This window comes from Phalacrocorax carbo, chromosome 2 (assembly GCF_963921805.1).
Source record: "Phalacrocorax carbo chromosome 2, bPhaCar2.1, whole genome shotgun sequence".
Classification (NCBI taxonomy): domain Eukaryota; kingdom Metazoa; phylum Chordata; class Aves; order Suliformes; family Phalacrocoracidae; genus Phalacrocorax; species Phalacrocorax carbo.
Genome location: NC_087514.1, coordinates 1,545,266 through 1,567,795, shown reverse-complemented (window position 1 = coordinate 1,567,795; position 22,530 = coordinate 1,545,266). Strand labels below are relative to the sequence as shown.

The 22,530-nt window shown below is 57.3% G+C and overlaps 1 protein-coding gene across 1 annotated transcript; it reads left to right on the top strand.

The window, feature by feature from the left end:
• Window positions 1-865: 865 nt before the first annotated feature.
• LOC104050044 (1-phosphatidylinositol 4,5-bisphosphate phosphodiesterase gamma-1) lies at window positions 866-22,062 on the top strand. Its single transcript, XM_064441977.1, has 32 exons — window positions 866-1,799; window positions 7,964-8,113; window positions 8,223-8,316; window positions 8,413-8,460; window positions 9,096-9,180; window positions 9,311-9,391; window positions 9,483-9,517; window positions 10,782-10,854; window positions 10,967-11,068; window positions 11,148-11,266; window positions 11,368-11,453; window positions 11,641-11,761; window positions 11,875-12,043; window positions 12,330-12,449; window positions 12,655-12,762; window positions 12,893-13,080; window positions 13,285-13,485; window positions 13,625-13,744; window positions 14,080-14,263; window positions 14,581-14,658; window positions 15,845-15,948; window positions 16,172-16,268; window positions 17,304-17,370; window positions 17,812-17,975; window positions 18,098-18,194; window positions 18,325-18,549; window positions 18,862-19,010; window positions 19,821-19,935; window positions 20,173-20,334; window positions 20,541-20,629; window positions 20,752-20,936; window positions 21,024-22,062. Exons 1-32 carry the CDS (start codon window positions 1,580-1,582, stop codon window positions 21,073-21,075), a joined length of 3,888 nt encoding a protein of 1,295 aa, XP_064298047.1. The 5' UTR covers window positions 866-1,579; the 3' UTR covers window positions 21,076-22,062.
• The last annotated feature ends 468 nt before the right edge of the window (window positions 22,063-22,530 follow it).

The following is a 22,530-nucleotide window of genomic DNA, read 5'->3' as shown; positions in this document are numbered from 1 at the left end:
ATTTTGGAGGGCTTAGGCCAACTCTAAATGTGTTTAGAGTTTAATGAGTAAAATGTTTATTCAGGGATTTTAGGCCTCAAATGGTCTGCACAGCTCCTTGTTCTTTACAGATCCTGTGTCATCTCTCCCAGGGCTGGTGGCGAGCCCTGGCTGTGCTGAGCCTCCATCACCAGGACTCCAGTTACCTGAGCCTCCATCACCAAGACCCCAATATGTTCCAGGAGTCCCAGCACCGTAAGATCACCACCTGGTCCAAATTCTCAAAGCGTGTGGCTGGGAAAGAAGCCCTTGCCCACCCCTTGCACCCCTGGTCCCACCTCACACCCCTCCTCACCTAGATCCCTGCACAAAGCATCTGCCTCCATAGCACCAGCATGTCATTGCCCATCTAGCACCCATCAAAGGGACAAACAGGGGCTGCGATGCCAAGCCCTGTCCCTCTCTGCCTTCCCCCTCTCTCCTGCTGTGATTCGTTCCCCCACTGCGGTCCCCAGCCCCTTCCCATATATTTGAGGCAGGACAAAACTCATAACAGCAGTGACTTCGGTACTGGCGACTCATGGGGCTTCGGTCCCAGCTCATCATTACGGCAGGGACAGCCAGAAGCTAAAGCCACAGCAGCTGCTTTCCTTATCTTTAACCTTTTTCTGCCAAACAGCCACATTCCCACCCAGGCGACCCCATCCCCGTCCCGGCATGCCCCCCAGCCGGCAGCAGGGCCTGAGGCACCCCCACAAAGCCAATCCCCATCTTGAGTTCCTCTAGATGTCACCCTCAGCCGTCTTTTCCTCTGCTCGGATTTTCCTTTCTCCAAGATCCTGCTTTTTTTTTTTTTTTTTTAAATTCCTTTCTGATCTCTTTCCGGCCATGTGTGATTGCAGTTTCCTCTGGGCGTCCATTTCATCAGCCCAAAATTAAGGAGCGGAGGAGAGGGGTGGCGGGCAGCTGGTGGGAGCCCCCCCCCCCTTTACTCCCCACCCACCACCACCACGCCGACCCTGCATCCTGCATCCCGCCCTGCCGTGACCCTGCTGCTCCCCAGGCTGGCCGAGCACCCCTCGGAACCCCCTCGCCGCACCCCTCTCCCATCCCCGGCCCCACTTGGCCTGGAGGCCGGGGGGGGATCTGCCGCCTCAACGCAAGCACCATCGGTTTCGGGGTGACTTTGCTTTTTTTTTGGCTGGGTTTTCTCCCCACGCCACCCTCTTCACCCGCAAAGGTGCCCCCGCCATCCTGCGGTGGCCGGATGGTTTTTCTCCCCCCTGGCTGTGAACCGCAAGGCCATCGCCGCCTGTGCTGCACATCATCTACCGCCGCTGGATGCCAACGCCGGGGCCAGATTCAGCCTCGGCGAGAAGGTCACGGTACCTCCAGCCCATCCTTTTCCTCCCCACCACTGCTGAGTCCAGCTCTGTACCGTGGCTGTGGTGCGGCAAAGGGGACGTCGGCCGTAGAGGAAACCCGTGCCCGGGGCAAGAGGAGAAAATCCCTGGGGAGGCTTCGGCTATTTGGTTCGTCCTCTTCTGCATGAGACAACCCCGGCTCTGCGGCTCTGCCGGGCGATGGCCGCGCAGTGAAGATGTCTGTGGCCAGGCTCAACAGCGTCAATGGCTTTCTGGAGGACAGCAGGATGGAGGCAGGGGACATGGGCAGGATCCTCCGCTGCCTGGAGATGGGCACTGTCCTCACCTTGTTCTACCAGAAGAAGTCACAGAGGCCAGAGCGAAGGACCTTCCAGGTGAAGTTGGAGACACGGCAAATCATCTGGAGCCGGACACCCGAGAAGGTGGAAGGCGACAGTGAGTATCAGCGGCGCTGTGGGCTGGGGATGTGCTGGTGGGGTGCCTGGACACGGTGGGGTGCCTGGCCACGGGGTGCTTGGCCATGGTGGGATGTCCTACAATAGTGGGGTGCCTGACTGTGGGGTGCCTAGCTGTGGTGGGGTGCCCTACTGCGGCGGGGTGACTGGACGTGGGGTGCCCAGCCATGATGGGGTGCCTGGCAGCACGGTGCCTGGCCATGGTGGGGTGTCCTACTGTGGTGAGACGCCTGGCTGCAGTGGTATGATGGCCACAGTGGGGTGGCTGGCCGTGGTAGGGTGCCTGCTGCAGTGGGGTGCCTGGGCATAGTGGGGTGCCACAGTGGAGTGCCCAGCCACAGTGGGCTTCCCAGCCACGGTGGGGTGTCTGGTCATGGTAGGGTGCCTGGAAATAGTGGGGTGCCTGGCTACGGTGGGGTGGCGTGCCTGGCCATGGTGGGTAGCCTGGCCATCACAGGGTCCTGGCCATATTTGGATGCCCTACCACAGTGGGGTCTCTGGCCATGGTGGGGTGCCGGGGTGCAGTGGGGTGCCCTGCCATGGTAGGATGCCCTGATGTGGTGGGATGCCCTGCTGTGGTGGGATGCTGGCCATCGTAGGATGCCCAGAGATATAAATGCAGAAGCCTCTGGGCTGAGCGACTCTCCTCTATCCCAGCTCATGTGGTCCATAAGTTGCCGTGGGGCTCAAGCTGCTGCCATTTCATCCCTGGCGATACCCTCCCTGGCAAGGAGGTAAAGGAGCTGGCCGCCACCTTGCCTGTTCATGGTGCTTTTAAGGCCAAAAATGGGGTGCTCAGGCTTCCGGGGCCAGCAGCAGCATGGGATGGAGCATGGTGATGGCCCCATACAGCCCAGAGAGGACTTGGCCAGCTGGACTCTGCCCCATGTGAGTTAATGACATCAATGCAAAGTTTGGACTGGTAGCACTGACGTCCAGCACCAGACACACTCTTGCTGGAACATCCATAAAATTCACCCTTATTTGTGGATTTGCTGGTGGCTAGTAGGATGTTGGGGCACACTCCCACCGTTGGGCGTTGGTGGGGCTCCATGCCTTGGTGTTCATTACCTGATTGCTCATTACCTCAAGGCTTGCACCTCCTCTTAAATTGAGCTAAAAAGAGCCAATAGATGAAAACATGGGGTTGGGGTGACATGGAGCTATACCATCACCTCGTCCCACATCCCTATGTGGGGAGGAACCCAGTTTTGGGGTATTATCTTTTCTGCACAATGGCAAAGCCCACCTGGAGGTTTGGGAAATGACAGGTGCCCTTTCCCTGGTGGGGCTCAGAGGGTGTCATCAAAAATCGCCAATCACCCACCCAAAAATCACCACCCATCACTAATTTTGCACAAAGTAGAACAAAATCCCCAGGAAAGTTCAATTCCTGCTCAGAGGGGCCAGCCCCAAGCTGGGGTACCAGCCATGGAGAGACTTTGAGCTGGGAAGAAGGGTGGCACCCGGAGATGAGCACTGGAACAAGCAGGATCTGCACTTGTCTAGACCTACTGGGCACGGGAGGCAAACTCACCACCAGCCCTTGGGGGGAGCAGATTTGTGGGAGGAGGAGGAGAGATGAGCAGGGAGGAAGAGTACCCATTTTTCTGAGAAGTGGTTTTGGTCCTCACAGGGAAGATCTTGTTTTCTGCTTTCGGAAATAATGCATTTCCGGCTCCTTGTTTTTCTTTGGGAGCACCATGCACTGCCGGCTTCGGTTCTTGGGTCGCTCCCAGTGCCCTGCCTGAGTTTCCCCACTGATGCCTTGGGATCTGACTTCTCCCATGTGATGGCCCAAAACCCCCCATGGGAATGAGTGGACATTCTCCAAGGTCATCCAGAATGGGGGGGAAAGAAAAGGAAAATCCCTCCGGAAATGGTACAGTCCTGCCATCCAACCCCACCACCCTGGGAGGGAACAATCCCAGTCTTGGTGCTGGACTGGAGCATCTTCACCCCCTGGTCCAGCCCTGCTCTGTGCTCGCATGTCCTTCCACTCACCGCAATTTTATGGAAGCACCAGGATCTCCTATTCATCCCTGGGGTCTCGCTCCCACCCCACGCCCAACCTCACGCCTGCCCCAGCCATTTTAAATCCCCCCTTCAACCAGGCACCCCGCTTGCAGAGGGATTAACAGGGATGACCGACAGCGCTGATGTCTCTGTTACGGACTGGCAGGGCCATGACACCGATCCTGGCTCTCCCCAAGAGGCCCCACACCGTGCAGGCTAATTACACACTTCGTTAAGCAGCCGATGGACGCGTGTCGATGCCGATGGGGTCGCCTGTAGCATCGCCTCCAAAATTAACCTCATCCTGGAGGGTTTCCAGCTCATCGCCCTCGGCAGGCCCTGGTCCCCAGTGCAAGGATGAAATCTAGCAGAAAACAGCCCAAAAGGGATCTTTACAAGAAATTAAAAGAAATAGGGTTGAAGGCAGCTTGGCAAACCCAAGAATATTTTGGAGGTGTGGTTTGCCACGACGACAGCTAATTAGGATCACACCCCAAATAATTAGAAATAGGACTTTTTGGGGAGGAGAAAATCTAGATAGGGTTTAACACCTCTGACCAGGCAGAAATCTTTTATTTCAGGTTTTAAATCAGCTTCACGACACTATGGCGAACCCTGGGGAATGCAGTCGCCCAATCCCTCTTGCACAAGACAGTCTGATCTGCCACGTGTCCTGCAAGAAGGGGTGACCGAGGCGAACATGAGGGAACGTGGCTCATGCCACCGCAGCTCTGCCCAGGCCAGTGGGATTTCCCAGCACAACCATTCCCTCTGACCACTATGCTTTGCTTTTCTCCTAATGCATTAAGAAAACACCCAGGCTCCCGGCATCCCTAAAAGCCACTGGGCAGGCCCTGGTCCTACATCATCTTCCCACCATCCCTATATTTAAAATCTTCTTTGCACCATGCTGCTCACTTTGCATTAGGAGAGAAAAAGGATTTTCACAGCTGGAACTGACTTCCAGAGTGTTTTAATCGCCCGGGACCCCTGAGACAATGCAGGGAGGAGTTTGGAGACATAGTTCTGACATGATCGCTGCAAATCCGCTGCAGATGTGGTTTCCAGGAAGCCGCCGGCCGCGTTGCATTGTGAAGCCCTGCGCCGCTCCCTCTTCCCTCGGCTCTTTGTGGGGCTGGGCTATTTGCCCTGTAGAGAAGGACTTGGGGGGCTGGTGGGTGAAAAACTGGACATGGGCTGCCAATGTGCGCTCGCAGCCCAGAAAGCCAACCATCTCCTGGGCTGCATCCCCAGCAGCGGGGCCAGCAGGGCGAGGGAGGGGATTCTCCCCCTCTGCTCCACTCTAGGGAGACCCCCCCGGAGCCCTGCGTCCAGCTCTGGGGTCCCCAGCACAGCACAGACACGGACCTGTTGGAGGGGTCCGGAGGAGGGACACGGAAATGGTGCGAGGGCTGGAACCCCTCTGGTGGGGAGAGAGGCTGGGAGAGTTGGGGTTGCTCAGCCTGGGGAAGAGAAGGCTGCGGGGAGACCTTCTTGTGACCTTTCAGTACCTAAAGGGGGCTGATAAGAAAGATGTGGACAAACTCCAGTGATAGGACAAGGGTTAATGGTTTTAAATTGAAAGAGGGGAGATTCAGACAAGATCTAAGGAAGAAATGTTTTACGCTGGGTGTGGTGAAACCCTGGCCCAGGTTGCCCCAAGAGGTGGTCAATGCCCCATTCCTGGCAACATTCAAGTTCATGTTGGACGGGGCTCTGAGCAACCTGATCTAGTTGAAGATGTCCCTGCTTGTTGCAGGGGGGTTGGTTTAGAGGACCTCTAAAGGTCCCTTCCAACCTGAACCATTCTGTGATTCTGTGATTATCGGCAGCGCACAGAGGTTGGGTCCAAGACCAAATCCTGGCAACCCTAAATCAGGGGAATGGCTGCATTGTGACTTGTTGGCAGAACCCCAGTAGCCACTGGCTTTTCACCCCTCTCCAGTGCCTTGTGTATGGGCAGGTTTGGGGATGAGCAGCTTGTTTTTATCCTATAAACCTGTTTTTGTCCACAAATATCTGCCTGTTCATACCAAAGTGGGTTTGCTCTGAGCCATAGGTGCTGCACAGAGACAGCAACGGGGTTTCGTTTCTTGACATCTAGTCCCAAAACAAAGCAAATGCAGGGGTGCAGACCTCCTGTGTATCACGTGTGCTAAAATCCCACCCCAGTCGTGAAATTTGGCTTGTGGTCATCCAGTGAGGGAAGGCTGGATAAAGCCTCCAGTGTTTTCCAGGGCTTTTCTGCCAAGTAAAACTATTCTGCACCTCTTTTCTTGCTTAATCAGCCTGATTTCTCCCCCATCCCTTATTCCTCCCATGTTTGTGTTTTATTTATCCCCTTTGGATTAGGCTGAGGGTTTCTGTCGAGGCACCAGCACGCCTGCACCCTTCCCCACCACTGCATCGGAAACACAGCCGGGCTGGAAATTCCCCGGGAAATGACCCATTTCCTCGGCAGGACAATACCCTGGCGTGGTGGTCCGGCCGCCCTCGGCCACACAAAGCCCTTTCCGGTGCCGGCGCCTCAGCCCTGGAGGGCAAAGCTGTGCAGGGGTGATGCTCATGGTATCGAGAACAACTTTGGGTATTATTACTAATATCATCATATTATTTTTCTGCTCCCAGTGGGACACGTCTGCTTGGCAAAACCAGGGGTTGGAAATCTCACCCGGCAGCGTAGCGGTGAGGAAGACCGCGGTCCGGAAACCCAGCCCTCCTGCCGCCGGCGGGGTTTTATATAGCGAGATAATAAGAGAGCAGCACGGCAGGAAAGAAACGCCCTGTGGTCCGGGCTGCCCGGGCTCCAAATTGCCACCTTTGGGCAGACGTCTTCAATTAAAAGATGAGCTCAGCCTGCCCTGGAGCAGGGTCTGTCTTGGGGAGGAGAAGGCAGGGGAGGGGTGGCTGGACATGTGCTCATTGGGATGGGGCAGGCTGAGCCTGGAGGACATGTGGCACCCACAAAGCCAGGAAACTGGTGGGCAGCACTGTGGGGATGCAACATCCTGGGGACACGAGTCCCTGGAGGACACACCGGAGTGAGGTGCCATCCCACATGCGGGGGCAGTGCTGCAGAGACACCCCATCCTGGGGGCACCGCTCCCTGGAGGACACATGGTGATGGCCCCCATGGTTCTGTCATGTACCTTCAGTAGTGCTGCAGGGACACCCCATCCTGAGGACACGGTTCCCTTGAGGACACATGGCCATGGCACCCGTGGTGCATTCACACACCTGGGATCAGTGCTGCAGGGACACCCAATTCCCTGGGGGACACTTAGCCATGGCATCTATGGTGCTCTCATGCAGCTGCTGCAGGGACATCTCATCGTGGGGATGTGGTTCGCTGGAAGACACATGGACCCAAAACCCATAAAGCCATCATACACCAATGGGCAGTGTCATGGGGACACCTCGTTCTGGGGACACAGCTCCCTGAAGGAAATGCAAAGCCATGGTGTCATTGAACTAGTGGACATGTCACTGCAGGGCTGTGGGGACATATCTCCCTGTAGGACAGATGGCCATGGTACCCCCAATGCCATTACAACCCATGAGCAGTGGGTCTGGAGAGCAGGTCTTATGAGGAAAGGTTGAGGGAACTGCATTTGTTTAGGCTGGAGAAGAGAAGGCTGAGGGGAGACCTTATTGCTCTCTGCAGCTACCTGAAAGGGGGCTGTAGGGAGGTGGGTGTTGGTCTCTTCTCCCAAGTCCCAAGAGAAAATGGCCTCAAGCTGTGTCAGGGGAGGTTTAGATTGGATATTAGGAAAAATGTCTTTCCTGAAAGAGTGGTCAAGCATTGGAAGAGGCTGCCCAGAGAGGTGGTAGAGTCACCATCCCTGGAGGTGTTCAAAAAACATGTAGATGTGGCACTTCAGAGCATGGTTTATGAGGCATGGTGGTGTTGGGTTGTTGGTTGGACTTGATTATCTTAGAGGTCTTTTCCAATCTAAATGATTATATGATTCTATGATTCAGTGGGGACACCCCATCCTGGGGACAACAGTCCCCAGAGGGCATGTGGTCTCCTGGAAGTCCCACCTCCTGCAGCCTCCCCAAGCCCTGCAAATGGGTCTGCGGTGGCAGGGTGGCAGGGAACAGGCTCATGTCCCTCTCTCTCCATAGTCGACATTCGGGAGATCAAAGAGATCCGCCTGGGGAAGAACTCGCGGGACTTCGAGCGTTACCCCGAGGATGCTCGCAAGCTCGACTTCACCATGTGCTTCATCATCCTCTATGGGATGGACTTCAGGCTGAGGACTCTCAGCGTGGCTGGTGCGTGGGCTGCCTTCCCACTCCCCGCAGCCACCCTTGGGCTCTCACACCTTCTCCAGCATCCCATTTCCCTCATCCCAGCCTCACCACACTCCTCTTCCTCCTCCAGCTTTCTGCGAGGAGGACATCAACCTGTGGATAACGGGTCTCAACTGGCTGGTGGTGGACACCCAGAAAGCCCAGACCCCACTGCAGATTGAGAGGTGAGGAATGACCATGTAGGGGCCTGGGCGATGAAACCCCCCTGGGTTTGGTCCCCCCTGGAGCTGAGCACCATCAGTCCATCCCTTCCTTCCCAGGTGGCTGCGGAAACAGTTTGATGGGATGGACCGGTCACGGGAAGGCAGGTGAGCACAAGCACAGCCCCATGCTGGGACGTGGCCAGTGGGTTTGGCTGGACAAGGCCATATCCCTCCCACTTGCACCCCAGATCTGGAGGCTGAGCCAGGCTGGGAGCGGGGTTTCTGGGCCAAGGTAGTACCAGGTTATTTGTGGTTCTTGAAGGCACCAAAAATCAGAGACTTAAGCGTAGGTCTCCTCCTTGCTGCTGTAGGGTCTATGGGGACCCCAATGCCCCCACGCCCACTGCTGCATTTCCACCAGTGCCAAGAGGGGCTGGACTATTAATGCAGCCCTTAAACATCTCCCCAAGTCAGGAAAAAACCCAAATCAAGTGAAATTGGATTATGAGGATGGGCATCAACTCCAGATGGGATGATGGCTTAGAGTGCCCTACTAGTTCTTGGACATGCTCCCTCTCCTTGACCCTCTGCTCATACTCGTGCCAGACCCTGTGTAATTAGGGGTCCTGTGCCACTGTGGGGTTCCACAGCTGGGTAGAGTGGGACCCAGATGCCAGGGACCACACTGGCACCAGGATTTGGGGTGGGATCCTCGATGTCGGGAGCTGAGACCCATCTGGGTGTTATCCATCCTCTGTGGGGTCTGGCCAGTGCCCTGACACTGGCTCACCCTCCTGCAGCATCACAGTGAAGGACCTGAAGGCCATGCTGCCCCAGGTGAACTACCGTGTCCCCAACATGAGGTTCCTGCGGGACAAGCTCATGGTAAGGAACCCCCAGGCACCCCAGCTATGCAGGGAGAGGGTCTTTGAGCCCCCATAGCTGGGCTGGAGCTAGCCCCAATGTCACTGGCACTGATGGGTGGCCCACTCTCATGCAACACCTTCTCCGGTAGGAGGTGGAAGCCAGGAATGAGATGACTTTCTCCCACTTCATCCAGTTCTACAAAAACCTGATGTTTGATGCGCAGAAATCGGTAAGAGACACAGCTTGTCCTCACAAGCATCCCCCACCCGGTACGGTGTGCTCCCGGCCAGCTAAGCCCACTCCCCTCCTTTGCCTTGCAGGTCATCGAGCAGCTGGAGCTCTCCTTCCCCTTGCGGTGAGTACCCGGGAGCCCAGCGGCTCCCCCCCTGACCAAGCCACCGAGGGTCCAATCCATCGGGTGGGCAACGCGGCCAGGCTATGGGGCAGAGTCAGAGGAGAGCAGAGGGTCTGAGCAGTGTGCGCGGCCTCAGAGCATCTCCCACCTTCAGGGCAGGCCAAGAGGGTGGAAGAGATGGTGGGGATGGTGGCCCTGGGAGCAGGGATGTGAGTAGGGGTGGGTATGGGGATGGGAGTAGGGATAGGAGCAGGGATGCCAGCACTGTGCCTTTGTGGCCAAGAAGGCCAATGGTGTCCTGGGCTACATGAAAAGGAGTATGGCCAGCAGGGTGAGGGAGGTTATCCTCCCCCTACTCTGCCCTAGTGAAGCCACATCTGGACTGTTGTGTCCAGTTTGGGGCCCCACAATTCAAGAAGGCCAGGGAACTGCTTGAGCAAGTCCATCGGAGAGCTACCAAGATGATGGGGGGACTGGAGCATCTCCCTTATGAGGAAAGGCTGAGAGACGTGGGCCTGTTCAGCCTGGAGAAGAGAAGGCTGAGGGGGGATCTCATCAATACTTAGAAATATCTGAAGGGTGGGTGTCAGGACAATGGGGCTGGACTCTTTTCAGCGGTGCCCAACGACAGGACAAGGGTCAATGGGCACAAGCTGGAACACAAGAAGTTCCACCTGAATATGAGGAAAACCTTCTTTCCTGTGCGGGTGCCAGAGCAGTGGCACAGGCTGCCCAGAGGGGCTGTGGAGTCCCTTCCCTGGAGACATTCAAACTCCACCTGGATGCGGTCCTGTGCCCCCTCCTGTAGATGTACCTGCTCAAGCAGGGGGGTTGGACAAGGTGACCTCAGGAGGTCCCTTCTAACCCCCACCATTCTGTAATTCTGTGATTCTGAGTGGGGATGGGAGCAGTGATGTGAGTAGGGATGGGTGCCAGGGATGTAGGGACATGCTACCCTGCCCTCCTCTCTGTATCCTCGGGCAATGCTGCACACTCTGGCTCTGTGCCCACCTCTTCTAAGTCACAGGGTGACACTGGGAGTGTTTGCTCTAGCAGCATCCAACAGCTCGAGGTGCCCCTTGCACCCCCATGGCCTGTGCTTACCCCGAGCCCCTTGCCAGCTGCTGCAGCCGGCAGGAGTGGGGCAGGAGTGGGGAGCACTGGGGATCTGAGCTGCAGGTGGATGCTGGCAGCCTCAACTCCCTCATGGGGTCTACCCCAACTCCAACTCCCGGTCCTCACTGATGGCTGCTCCATGTCCCAGGAACGTGGACCGCCCTGAGCTGTGCCAAATCTCCCTTTACGACTTCCAGAAGTTCCTGCTGCATGACCAGAAGGTGGGTGCCCTTAGGGACCCCTGTGGCATCCCTCTCTGTCCCAACCTCGGGGACCCCAATGGGATGCCCTAGCCCCATTCACCCCATAACAGCAGCTGTGTTTGCACCCCAGGAACCCTGGGCCAGCGATGTGGGCATGGTGCGGGACTACATGTGCAGCTACCTCAAGGAGGGCTCCAATGAGGCATCGGACCCCTCCTTCCAGCTGGATGAGGTGGGTGGCCCCGTGTGGCACCCACCCAGGGGTGTCTCCCCAGCCCTGGCAGGCTCTGACCTCTCTGTTTCCCCCCTAGTTCCTCACATACCTCTTCTCCAAGGAGAACATGGTGATGGATGCCAAGTATGAGCGCGTGGTGCCTGAGGAGATGAACCACCCCCTGTCCCAGTACTGGATCTCCTCTTCCCATAACACGTAAGGACAGGGTGGGCTCTCCTTGAGGACACCCATAAGCATCCCATCACCCCTGGCCAGGGCAGTCTTGACTGCTGATGGTCCCTCTTGCTCCTCTGCAGGTACCTGACAGGGGACCAGTTCTCCAGTGAGTCCTCCCTGGAGGCGTACGCCCGCTGCCTGCGCATGGGCTGCCGCTGCATCGAGCGTGAGTCCTCCCAGCACCCAGCTCAGTCCCTCCCAGCACCCCATGGTCCACCAGACAGGCCATCCCCTACACCCATCCCATGGCACTGTGTTGAAGGGTCTTCCATGTCCTTTGGGGGACCAAAACGATGGTCTCTGGTACGCAGTCGGTGACCAGCATGCATTAACTGAGGTGTCTCCCCACTCAGTGGACTGCTGGGATGGCCCAGACGATCTCCCCATCATCTACCATGGCCACACGCTCACCTCCAAGATCAAGTTCCTGGATGTGCTGCACACCATCAAGGAGCACGCATTCGTCACCTCTGAGTAAGCCCCAGCCCCACAGCGACACCCCAATTCTGGGACAGGCAGGCAATCCCTGTCCGAATTCCACTCTCCTTTGCCTTTGTCCCAAGCCCATTCTCACCTGCTTCCTCCAGGTTCCCCATCATCCTCTCCATCGAAGACCACTGCAGCATTGTCCAGCAAAGGAACATGGCCTCTCACTTCAAGAAGGTCTTTGGGGACATGCTACTTACCAAGCCGGTGGACATCAATGCCGACGAGCTGCCCTCACCCACCCAGCTCAAGAAGAAGATCCTAATCAAGGTGTGTGAGGGTGCCACCCCAAAGCTCCTTTTTGTTGGAGGGACAAGGACCATGTTGGGCTGGGAAGGATGGTGATTATCCCCAATCTTGGGACTCAAGAGCAGTATCTCTCTGTACACACACAGCAAGACATCAGAGAGACATCCTACTGCAAGAGGTGGTCAAGGGGAACAGGGGGTGGTGGAGGGGGACCTGTAGGAGCCCAAGCATGGCCCAAGGGCTGGGACCTCAGCATGATGGGGACACCATGCCCACCACTGAGCTCTCCTGCCCGGGCTGTCCCCAGCACAAGAAACTGGTCGAAGGGAACCTGTACGAAGAGGTCTCCACCGCCAGTTACTCAGAGAACGACATCAGCAACTCCATCAAGAATGGCATCCTCTACCTTGAAGACCCCATTGACCACGTAAGATTCTCCCTGCTGATGGCAGCCAGGGGCTGAGCAGGGTCTGTTAGCTGGGGATGAGCATCAGGGTTTGGGTTGGGCATGGGGCATGGTGTCTCCATGCAATGCTGTTGGGGATGGGAGGAGACAGAAACAGGGGTCTCAAAGCTCCATCCCTCCATGCCATCATCCTCCCTGCCCCGGTGATGCTCTTCCTCCCTCCCAGACCTGGAGCCCCCATTATTTTGTCCTGACGAGCAACAAGATCTACTACTCGGAGGAGACATCCCGCTACCAGTTCAACGAGGACGAGGAGGAGGTGGAGCAGAAGGAGGTACATGTGGAGCAGGATGCACCCGTGGGTTAGGGAGGACTCCATGAGAAGGGGGAGAGGGTGGCAGTGCTCTAGTTGAAAGGCGATGCTCACCCCCGGGTGTCTCTGCAATTTTGGGGTGAACTTGCAGGAGTTCAACAACAACGAGCTGCACTTCACGGAGAAGTGGTTCCATGGGAAGCTGGGAGGTGGCCGCGATGGGCGGCAGATCGCCGAGAAGCTGCTGCACGAGTACTGCACTGAGACAGGTGGCAAGGACGGCACATTCCTGGTGCGCGAGAGCGAGACCTTTGTGGGCGACTACACCCTCTCTTTCTGGTAGGAGGCCCGTGGGGGAGGCAGGATCCCACCCTCCCTGAGCTGGTGATTGGCCCTCCAGCCAACCCCTGGTTTGGTTGCTGGAATGGTGTTTTGGGGGAGAATCACCGCCTTTTTGCATGGCATGTGGACCCCTAAGCGCAGGATGGTGGGGACATGGACCTGAATTGACTCACCCCTGACTTCCCTCCACCACCGCGGCAGGAGGTCCAGCCGGGTGCAGCACTGCCGGATCCACTCACGGCAGGAGGCCGGCGCCACCAAGTTCTACCTGACGGACAACCTGGTCTTCGACAGCCTCTACAGCCTCATTTGTCACTACCGCGAGGTGCCGCTCCGCTGCAACGAGTTTGAGATGCGCCTCACGGACCCGGTCCCCCAACCCAATGCCCATGAGAGCAAAGAGTGAGGACAGTCCCCATCCCCATTCCCGTGGTCCCCTGGGTCCAACAGCCTCCTCCATCCTTGGTGTCAGGTCTTGAGTGCCCCCCAGGATGTGGGGATGCCGGCACCAGCCCACCACCTCCCTTCTCTGCCCGGCCAGGTGGTACCACGCCAGCTTGACGCGCCTGCAGGCCGAGCACATGCTGATGCGGGTCCCACGGGACGGAGCCTTCCTGGTGCGCAAACGTAGTGAACCCAGCTCCTACGCCATCTCCTTCCGGTGAGTGTGGCCACCCCAGTGCCTCGAGGCCCGTCAGATTCTGCCGTGGTGCCCACGTTGCTGGCCAAGCTGAGAACTGCCTGGCTCATGTCTGTTCTGACTCCACGTTGGGTGGCAGGGGTTTGCTGTGGGTCAGGAGGGTGACACAGTGGGATGCATGATGCTGTCATGGTGGGGGGAACCCCCTAGCTGCAGTGATGGGAGAGCCAGGTCCTCAGGGCGGTCACCCCAGTGTCATCCCTACTGAGGTAGGGCTTCGCCTCCTGCCCATCCTCATCATGAAGCCAGGGTCCGGCCACCCCTCACATATGCCCCCCTGGCTCTCTTGGCCCCAGGGCAGAGGGGAAGATCAAGCACTGCCGCATCCAGCAGGAAGGTCGGCTCTTCATGCTGGGCAGCTCGGCTGAGTTTGAGAGCCTCGTGGACCTCGTCAGCTACTACGAGAAGCATCCACTCTACCGCAAGATGAAGCTGCGCTACCCTATCAACGAGGAGACCCTGGAGAAGATGGGCACCACCGTGAGTGCTCCCAGCAGTGGGGATGGTGGGGATGGGGGCTCTGTGCCATGGGCAACCAAGCCCCATCTCCAGCTCTACCATGGTGGGAAGGTCTCCTCTAGCCTCTTGGGTGAAGCCCAACCAGAACTGGCCAAGCCCATTCTGCAGCCATTGCCCATGGTTATAGCTCCACCATAATTCCCTTCTGATGAGATGCAAAGGGATGTTATGTCCCTCTCAATCTCCTCTCAGTCACATGTGGTGGCCCAGCTCCCACCATGTCCCCTTGTAGCTCCTGTCTGCATCCGAGTGACCCACTCAGGCATCTCTCCTTGCAGGAGCTGGACTATGGAGCCCTGTATGAGGTGCGGACCCCACACTTCTACGTAGAGGCCAACAAGATGCCAATGGCCAGGGTAAGGGGCTGAGCTTGTGTCCCTGGGAGGTGCAGGGTGGTGGGACACTGATTCTAGTGCTGGGGCTCCTGGGTGATCCCCTGCCAGACCCACCACACCTCCCACCGCTGACCTGAGAATTGGTGACATTTTGCTGCATTTTTCTGACCCTCAAGCGATGCTGGAGCTGGACCCTTCCCACATCACCATCACTTGGGGCCAGTCCAAGCTCCAGCAACAGCGTGGTGGGGGCCAGGCCTGGAGAGAGCCCAGCCTGGAGCAAGGACCTGGCGCAAGTTTGCCCCAACAGCAAGGAAACCCCCATGGATCCCTTTGCAGTGGGGAACCCTGAAAGAGCAGGTTTAGGGTCAGTTCCCAGGTGGTGCCATCTCCATCCTCAGAGGTTTTTAGAACTGACCTGGTCTTGAAGCTGACCCAGTCCTCATTCTTGGGGGTGTTTGGGACTGGCTGGTCTCAGGACTGATCCAAGCTCCATCCTCAAAGGTTTTTGGGAGCAGGCTGGTCTTAAGAGCTGACCCAGTCTCCATACTCAGAGATTTTTGGGACTGGGCTTGTCTTGGAGCTGTCCCAGTCCCTATCCTCAGAGATTTTTGGGACCAGGATGGTTTTGGATGTCATCCTATCTACACCCTTGGAGGTTTTGGGGGCTGGGCCAGTCTCAGATCTCACCTAACCTCCATCCTTAGAGGTTTTTGGGACTGGGCTGGTCTTGGAGCTGACCCTGGTGGAGGCTGGACCGGAGCACCAAGGTCCCATACCTGTGATCCTACCACCCCATTGTCCAGCACTGCTATTCCTTAAAAGTCCCTTTACAGCAGAGCAGCTTTCAGGCAAAGACCAGACTCAGGAAAGCTTAATCCAAAGAGTTTTTTCCAGGGACCATGGGAATATTAGGGGAATAACCCCTTTAGTGCACCAGGAGAAACCACTGGGGGACCCAGAAGAACTCACTTTGCGCTGAACATGGTGGTCCCACGGGACCACAGGCATCTTCAGCCCTCCTTTCCCCTCTAATATGTCTCACTGCTGGTGTAGGTGATTTGGGGATATCATTTGGGGTGTCAGACCCTCAGGAGCCCCCATGGTCCACTGTGGGGCCTCAAGAAGAAGGGCTGAGCAGACAGAACTGCCTGCCAGCCTCGCTGGCGCTGGGTGGTGACATGTGTCCCTCTTCCTGGTGGCCCAGTGCACGGTGAAGGCTCTCTACGACTACAAAGCGCAACGGGAGGACGAGTTGTCGTTCTGCAAGCAGGCCATCATCCACAATGTCGACAAGCAGGACGGCGGCTGGTGAGGGTGGTTGGGTGGCCCCTGGGTGGGCGTTGCCGTGGGTGGGGGATGAAGGGGACACCCTGGGTTATACTGCAGGTCGTCCCATGGTGGGTTTTAACTGCCTCCTTTTCTGTCCCCCCACCCCTTCTCCGACCGCTCCCCAACACACTGCATGCAGCATGAACACCCCTATCCCCCCCCCAAATTGGTCCGCTTGCCTTGATCCTCTCACCCCTTGCAGGTGGCGGGGGGACTACGGGGGCAAGAAGCAACTGTGGTTCCCGGCCAACTACGTGGAGGAGATCGTCAGCACGCAGGCACAGGAGCAGGATGAGGCCGTGAGTGCCATGTCCCCTTGCACCTGGGACTGAGGCTGCCCGAGATGCTCCCAGCCTTGCACCAGCCTGGACCCTAATCTGGAGGCTGGGGGATGCTCCCAGCCCCACTCCAGCCTGGACCCAGAGGCTGAGGGATGCACATGATCCTGCTCCAGCTTGGACCCTTATCCGGAGGCTGAGTGATACTTGACTGCAGAGCAGAACATGCCAAGAGGGTGGTTTTTCTCTGCTTTTGCTAGGACTTGGCCAATTTGACCCTGAGCCAGCATTGCTAGGACTTGGCCAATTTGACCCTGAGCCAGCACTGTGCCCTTGTGGCCAAGAAGGCCAGCGGTGTCCTGGGCTGCATGAAAAGGAGTATGGCCAGCAGGTCGAGGGAGGTTATCCTCCCACTCTACTCTGCCCTAGTGAGGCCACATCTGGAGTGCTGTGTCCAGTTTTGGGCCCCACAATTCAAGAAGGCCAGGGAACTGCTTGAGCAAGTCCATCAGAGAGCTACCAAGATGATGGGGGGACTGGAGCATCTCCCTTATCAGGAAAGGCTGAGAGACGTGGGCCTGTTCAGCCTGGAGAAGAGAAGGCTGAGGGGGGATCTCATCAATACTTAGAAATATCTGAAGGGTGGGTGTCAAGAGGAGGGGGCCAGACATTTTCAGCGGTGCCCAACGACAGGACAAGGGTCAATGGGCACAAGTTGGAACACAAGAAGTTCCACCTGAATATGAGGAAAAACTCCTTCCCTGTGCGGGTGCCAGAGCAGTGGCACAGGCTTCTCAGAGAGGCTGTGGAGTCCCTTCCCTGGAGACATTCAAACCGCGCCTTGGGTTTGAAACCACGCGGTCCTGTGCCCCTGCTCTGGGTGTGCCTGCTCTAGCAGGGGTTGGACAAGATGATCTCCAGAGGTCTCTTCCAACCCCCACCATTGTGTGATTCTGTAATTCAGAGGGCTGGAGGGAGGCTGCCAAACTGATTGGGTACTGGGCTTGCCCCCACACAGCTGCCCCCCATCACCCCCCTTTACTTCCTCTCTTGCAGTCATCGGAAAACAGCCCCCTGGGGAACTTCTTGAAGGGCTTCATCGATGTGCCGTCCTGCCACGTTGGTGAGTGTCCCCACCACGGCTGCGGGAGCTTGCTGCGATGGCGTGCACCCCAAGTTGAAACTCAGTTCCATGAGCTGAGGCTCCCTGAACTCATTGTGCAACTGCCAGTTGGGCTCATGCTTGGCACAACGTGCCGGGGAGCAACATGGGTCTGGGTTTGGAGGGATTTGGCTGATTTTGGGGGGATTTGGAGGAATATAGAGGTCTGTGTGCTTTGGGGGATAGTTACCCCTGGCTTAAAGGAAAATGCATTTTGTTGTGAAAAGCTGAGACCATTCATTAGAAAAATGGGGCCCTCATAAGAGGAGGACACCAATGGCTGGTGGGGTGCCAGGGAGGGCTGGTGGGCGCCCGGGAGTGGGACCGCTGAGGTTTCGTTTGCTCCACAGAGCCATCCATTGGGAATGTCTTCAAGTAAAGCCCCCTCTGATGTCCTTATAGTTATCTCCAAAGACGGGAGGAGCTCCAAACCATTTGTCTTCACCATCCATTCCCAGCAGATGTCCCACGCAGCCCAGTCACTGGACGTGGCCGCGGACACACAGGAGGAACTCAGCGAGTGGGTGGCCAAGATCCGAGAGGCCACGCAGAACGCCGATGCCAGGGTGAGGGGCACCAGGGTACAGAGGATGGGGGTGGATGGTCCCATCCCTCAGTGGATGGTCCCCAATATCTCCAAAGGAGGAAGCTGGGGGAAGACTTTCAGATCCTGTTTTCCCTTGTGCAGATGCAAGAGGGGAAGATCATGGAGCGGAGGAAGAAGATTGCACTGGAGCTCTCTGAGCTGGTTGTGTATTGCCGCCCGGTGCCGTTCGATGAGGACAGTAAGAGCTGGAGAAGGGGGATGAGCATGAGAAGAGATGGGTGGGAGGAACCAAGTGGCCATGGCAGACCAACCTGTTGGCCACTACAGAGCCCTATGTCCTCCGCTGATGGTCACCTTGGTGCTTTCAGAGATTGGCACAGAGAAGGCATGCTACCGGGACATGTCCTCCTTCCCGGAGACCAAGGCGGAGAAGTATGCCAACCGCAGCAAGGGCAAGAAGTTCCTGCAGTACAACCGGCGCCAGCTCAGCCGCATCTACCCCAAAGGGCAACGTCTGGACTCCTCCAACTACGACCCTTTGCCCATGTGGATCTGTGGTAGCCAGCTTGTGGCCCTCAACTTCCAGACACCTGGTAAATCTGGCTCCTGGGGTGGCTGCTGGGCTCATCACTACAGGTCACCCCAAAATCCCCATCCTTGCTGGTTCTGTCCTGGATCCTATTGCTGGAGGTGGTTTGGATGTTCTCTCCAACCTTTGTCCTCATCCTGATGGGGACATCTCCATGCAATTTCTGGGTGCTTCATGCAAAACCCAGCTGCATCCCTTCTCCAACTAGGGTTGGGGGTCTTAGCAGGGGAGTTGCCAGGGCAGGACCTGCTGCCCAGGGACCTCAGGGAGTCCCTGAGCCCCGCAGCTGAAAACTGCTCTGTCCCCATGGCCACAGACAAGCCAATGCAGCTGAACCAGGCGCTTTTCATGCTCGGCGGCCGCAGCGGCTACGTCCTGCAGCCTGACATCATGAGGGACGAGACATTCGACCCCTTTGACAAGAACAGCCTGAAGATCGTGGAGCCCATCACTGTGCAGCTGCAGGCAAGTGGCAAGGACAGCAAGTCCACCCTGAGGTGGTGCCCATCAAGATGGGGGCTTGCTTCTTCCTCTGTTTTGGGTCAACTGGGGGTGGTTTTTACATGTTACCACCCCATATTTGCTCCATGGGGATCATTGCCCCATGATCTCTTCGTTTTGTTGGTCTTTCTCGGCTTGCGGCATCATTTTTCCCAGGGGAGAACCCCAAAATTGCACAGAGCTGAGTCCAACCTGAGCAAGAGCGAGGTGGAGGGTGAAGCAGCTAAAACAAGCCCAGAAGCACCTTACCCAACCCTTGGGTAATTTCAGTGTTAGACCTGGGACAGGTTGGTTTGTAGGCACCTGACTCTTGAGCATGGCATGAATCCAGCAAAGGTTTTTTTAAACAATTTGGCAGATACGGCTACAATCATGCTAAAGCCAGTTCAAGGTCATAAATACTGTGTTGTGTGGCTAATTATGGCCATAAAGCTTTTGGCAAGCCCAAAACGTGCCTTCTTTTTTACGCTGAGGGTGGTGAGACACTGGCCCAGGTCGCCCAGAGAGGTGGGAGGTGCCCCATCCCTGGAAACATTCCAGGTCAGGCTGGATGGGGCTCTGAGCAACCTGATCTAGTGGAATGGAAGATGTTCCTGCTAGTGGCAGGGGGGTTGGACTGGATGACCCGTGGAGGTCCCTTCTAACCCAAACCCTTTCTATGATTCTGAAACAGCCAAGCTATGGGGTTGTCCCACAGACTCCTTCCTCATCTATACCATTCTATGATTCTATAATTTGATGTAGCCAGACCTCACCTTCCTCTTCCTCCTGCAGATCCTCGGTGCCCGGCACCTACCCAAGAATGGGAGGAGCATTGTCTGCCCCTTTGTGGAGGTGGAGGTGTGCGGCTCCGAGTACGACAACAGCAAGAACAAGACGGATGTCGTAGGTGAGGCTCCATGCGGGTGACATTCCCACCCAACCCCGGTGCCCTGGGGACAGGCGGGGACACCAGGACAACCCTAACTGTGCCCTTTGGGTTCCTCTTGGACATGTGGCGATGGGGCTGGGTTTTGCGGAGGAGTGAAGAGGACAGGAATCTCCCACTAATGTGCTGGTGCCATGCCAGGGTTGTCCATGCATCTAGCCCCTCTCTGACCCTCCCCGCTCTCTCCTCGCCCTCCAGCCGACAATGGCTTCAACCCCGTCTGGCTCTTCAAGCAGTTCGTCTTTGACATCAACAACCCCGAGTTTGCCTTCCTCCGCTTTGTAGTGTACGAGGAGGACATGTTCAGCGACCCCAACTTCTTGGCACAAGCCACCTTTCCCGTCAAGGGCCTCAAAACAGGTATGGTCCTGCCATCCGCACCATCATCATCATCATAGAATCATAGAATGGTTTGGGTTGGAAGGGACCTTTAAAGGTCATCTAGTCCAGCCCCCCAGCAATCATCATCATCATCATCATCATCATCATCATCTTGGGAATCTGGCCATGGCGAGGGGCTCGGACCCTGCCATGGGGCTGAGCTCGTGTCATGGTGTTGTGTCCAGGCTACCGGTCAGTGCCGTTGAAGAACAGCTACACCGAGGACCTGGAACTTGCTGCCCTCCTCATCCACATCGAGATCATCAACGCCAAGGCAGGTGGACTGGGCAGCTCGGGGAATGCCATACTGTAGTTTCACCAGCTGGAGCAGGGAGGGAACAGCACCCTGGGGTGTCCTGTCCACCCCACCAGCCTCATACCCTTGTGTCAGCGCAGGAGGAAGATGAGGAGAACCTCTACTCATCCATCCAGCAGCTACGGGACCGTGCCAGCGAGCTCTCCAGCCAGGTCTCCAGCTATGAGCGCACCAACGGCTGTGACTCCCGCTACCAGCAGCGCCTCGATGAGTTACGGGCGGCCCAGGAGCGGCTCATGGAGCTCACCGAAGTCCGCAACCGCAAGTGAGTGTCCCTTCCCCTTGCCTTCAGGAGGACCCTTTCAGAAGGGTCCCTAAGGGTCCCTAAGGCCACCACTTTGCTCCCCATTAGGTTGATGGAGAAGAAGAAGAGGGACCGGCAAATGGTCACCAAACGCAGCTGAGCTGGATGGATATGAGCCCGCCAGCCCGCTGCTGACCCCCCCATCCACCTCCTCTCCTGCTGCAAAGGGAGGTGGGGTGGCCAGATCAGGACACCCCTCCCCATGTGTGGGGCTGGGCGATAGCGGTGTGACAAATCTGGGGCCAAAAGGGGACTTTGGGTAGCTCTGCCTGTGACGTTTCTCCATTGGGGTGAGGCAGGAGGTGGCATGCTCTGGCATAAATCTGGAGCACCTCCAGCTTCGTCCCATGTTCCCTGGAGCTGGTGGCCGCGTCCCTGTCCCCACAGGGTGGCCACCGTAGCTTCTCTTCACCCCATGTCCTCCGTGTCCCACCACCCCACGGTGGGGAGGGGCGATAAGCCCCACAACCAATGGGGAGACTGAGGCACAAGCGCCCAGCTGGCCCAGGATGGGGCAGGACTGGCCACCTCCATCCTGGGGACGGGACAGGACTGGCTGGCAATGAAGCACCAGAATGGGGACACAGGGGACACTTTGGGGTGGGGCTAGGGGGGCATTTTGTCCCCCTGCTATAAATATCTGTATTTTCTTCTTTTATCCAGCGTGTACATACGGCGGGGGGGTGGGGGTGGGGGGTGGGGCGGTCTGTACCAGCCGCAGTATTAGGGCACGGGGGGAACCCCAAAATGTCCAGAGATGCCCCTGGGATGGGCATGAGAAAGCAGGGGAGCAGGTCTGGAGGTGCCCAACAGGGCAGGGTGGCCAGTGACAGGGTGCCCCGAGTGGGCACTGCGTGGACACGTGGGCACCAAGGTGGCCACAGAGGGGACAGGGATATCCCCGAGGTGACACCAGCGTTGGCGCCAAACCCTGGGGACAGGGACAGATCCTGCCGGTAAAGCCAACAGAGGTGGTGCCCGGCAAGGTGGTGGCTGGGGACATCTGGGGGTGTCCCCCAGGATCGGGGCATCCCGGCAGGGGGAATCTGTGTATTCTTTGTATGAAAATAAATCTATTTAGCCAATATTTATACTCCATTGCTGTGGTCTGGTGTCCCCCCCCGCTCTGCCCACAGCACCAATGTCCCTGGGGGGTGTGATGTCCCCAGGGCAGTGGCTCAGTGGTCCTGGTCCCCTGACCTCAATGTGTCACCCATGTTCCCTTGATGTGTCCCAGCAGCGGTGGGGACACCCAGTGGTGCGTGGTTTTGGGGCTGGGATGTGTGTGCTGCAGTGGGCAGGGCCACCCAGGAAGGAGATATGGGACACGGGACACAGCACAGGGCCAGGGGATGCAGGGTATGAGGCAGAGGGCCAGGGGCACACAGGGCACAGGGGTGTGGGGTCACAGTGACAATGGATACAGCACCACGGGGGTGCAGGACACAGGGTTATAGGGACACAGGACCATTGGGACACAGCTATGGGGACACAGGAACATCGGGCCATGGGGACACACAGCTATGGGGATGCAGGAACACAGGGCCATGGGGAC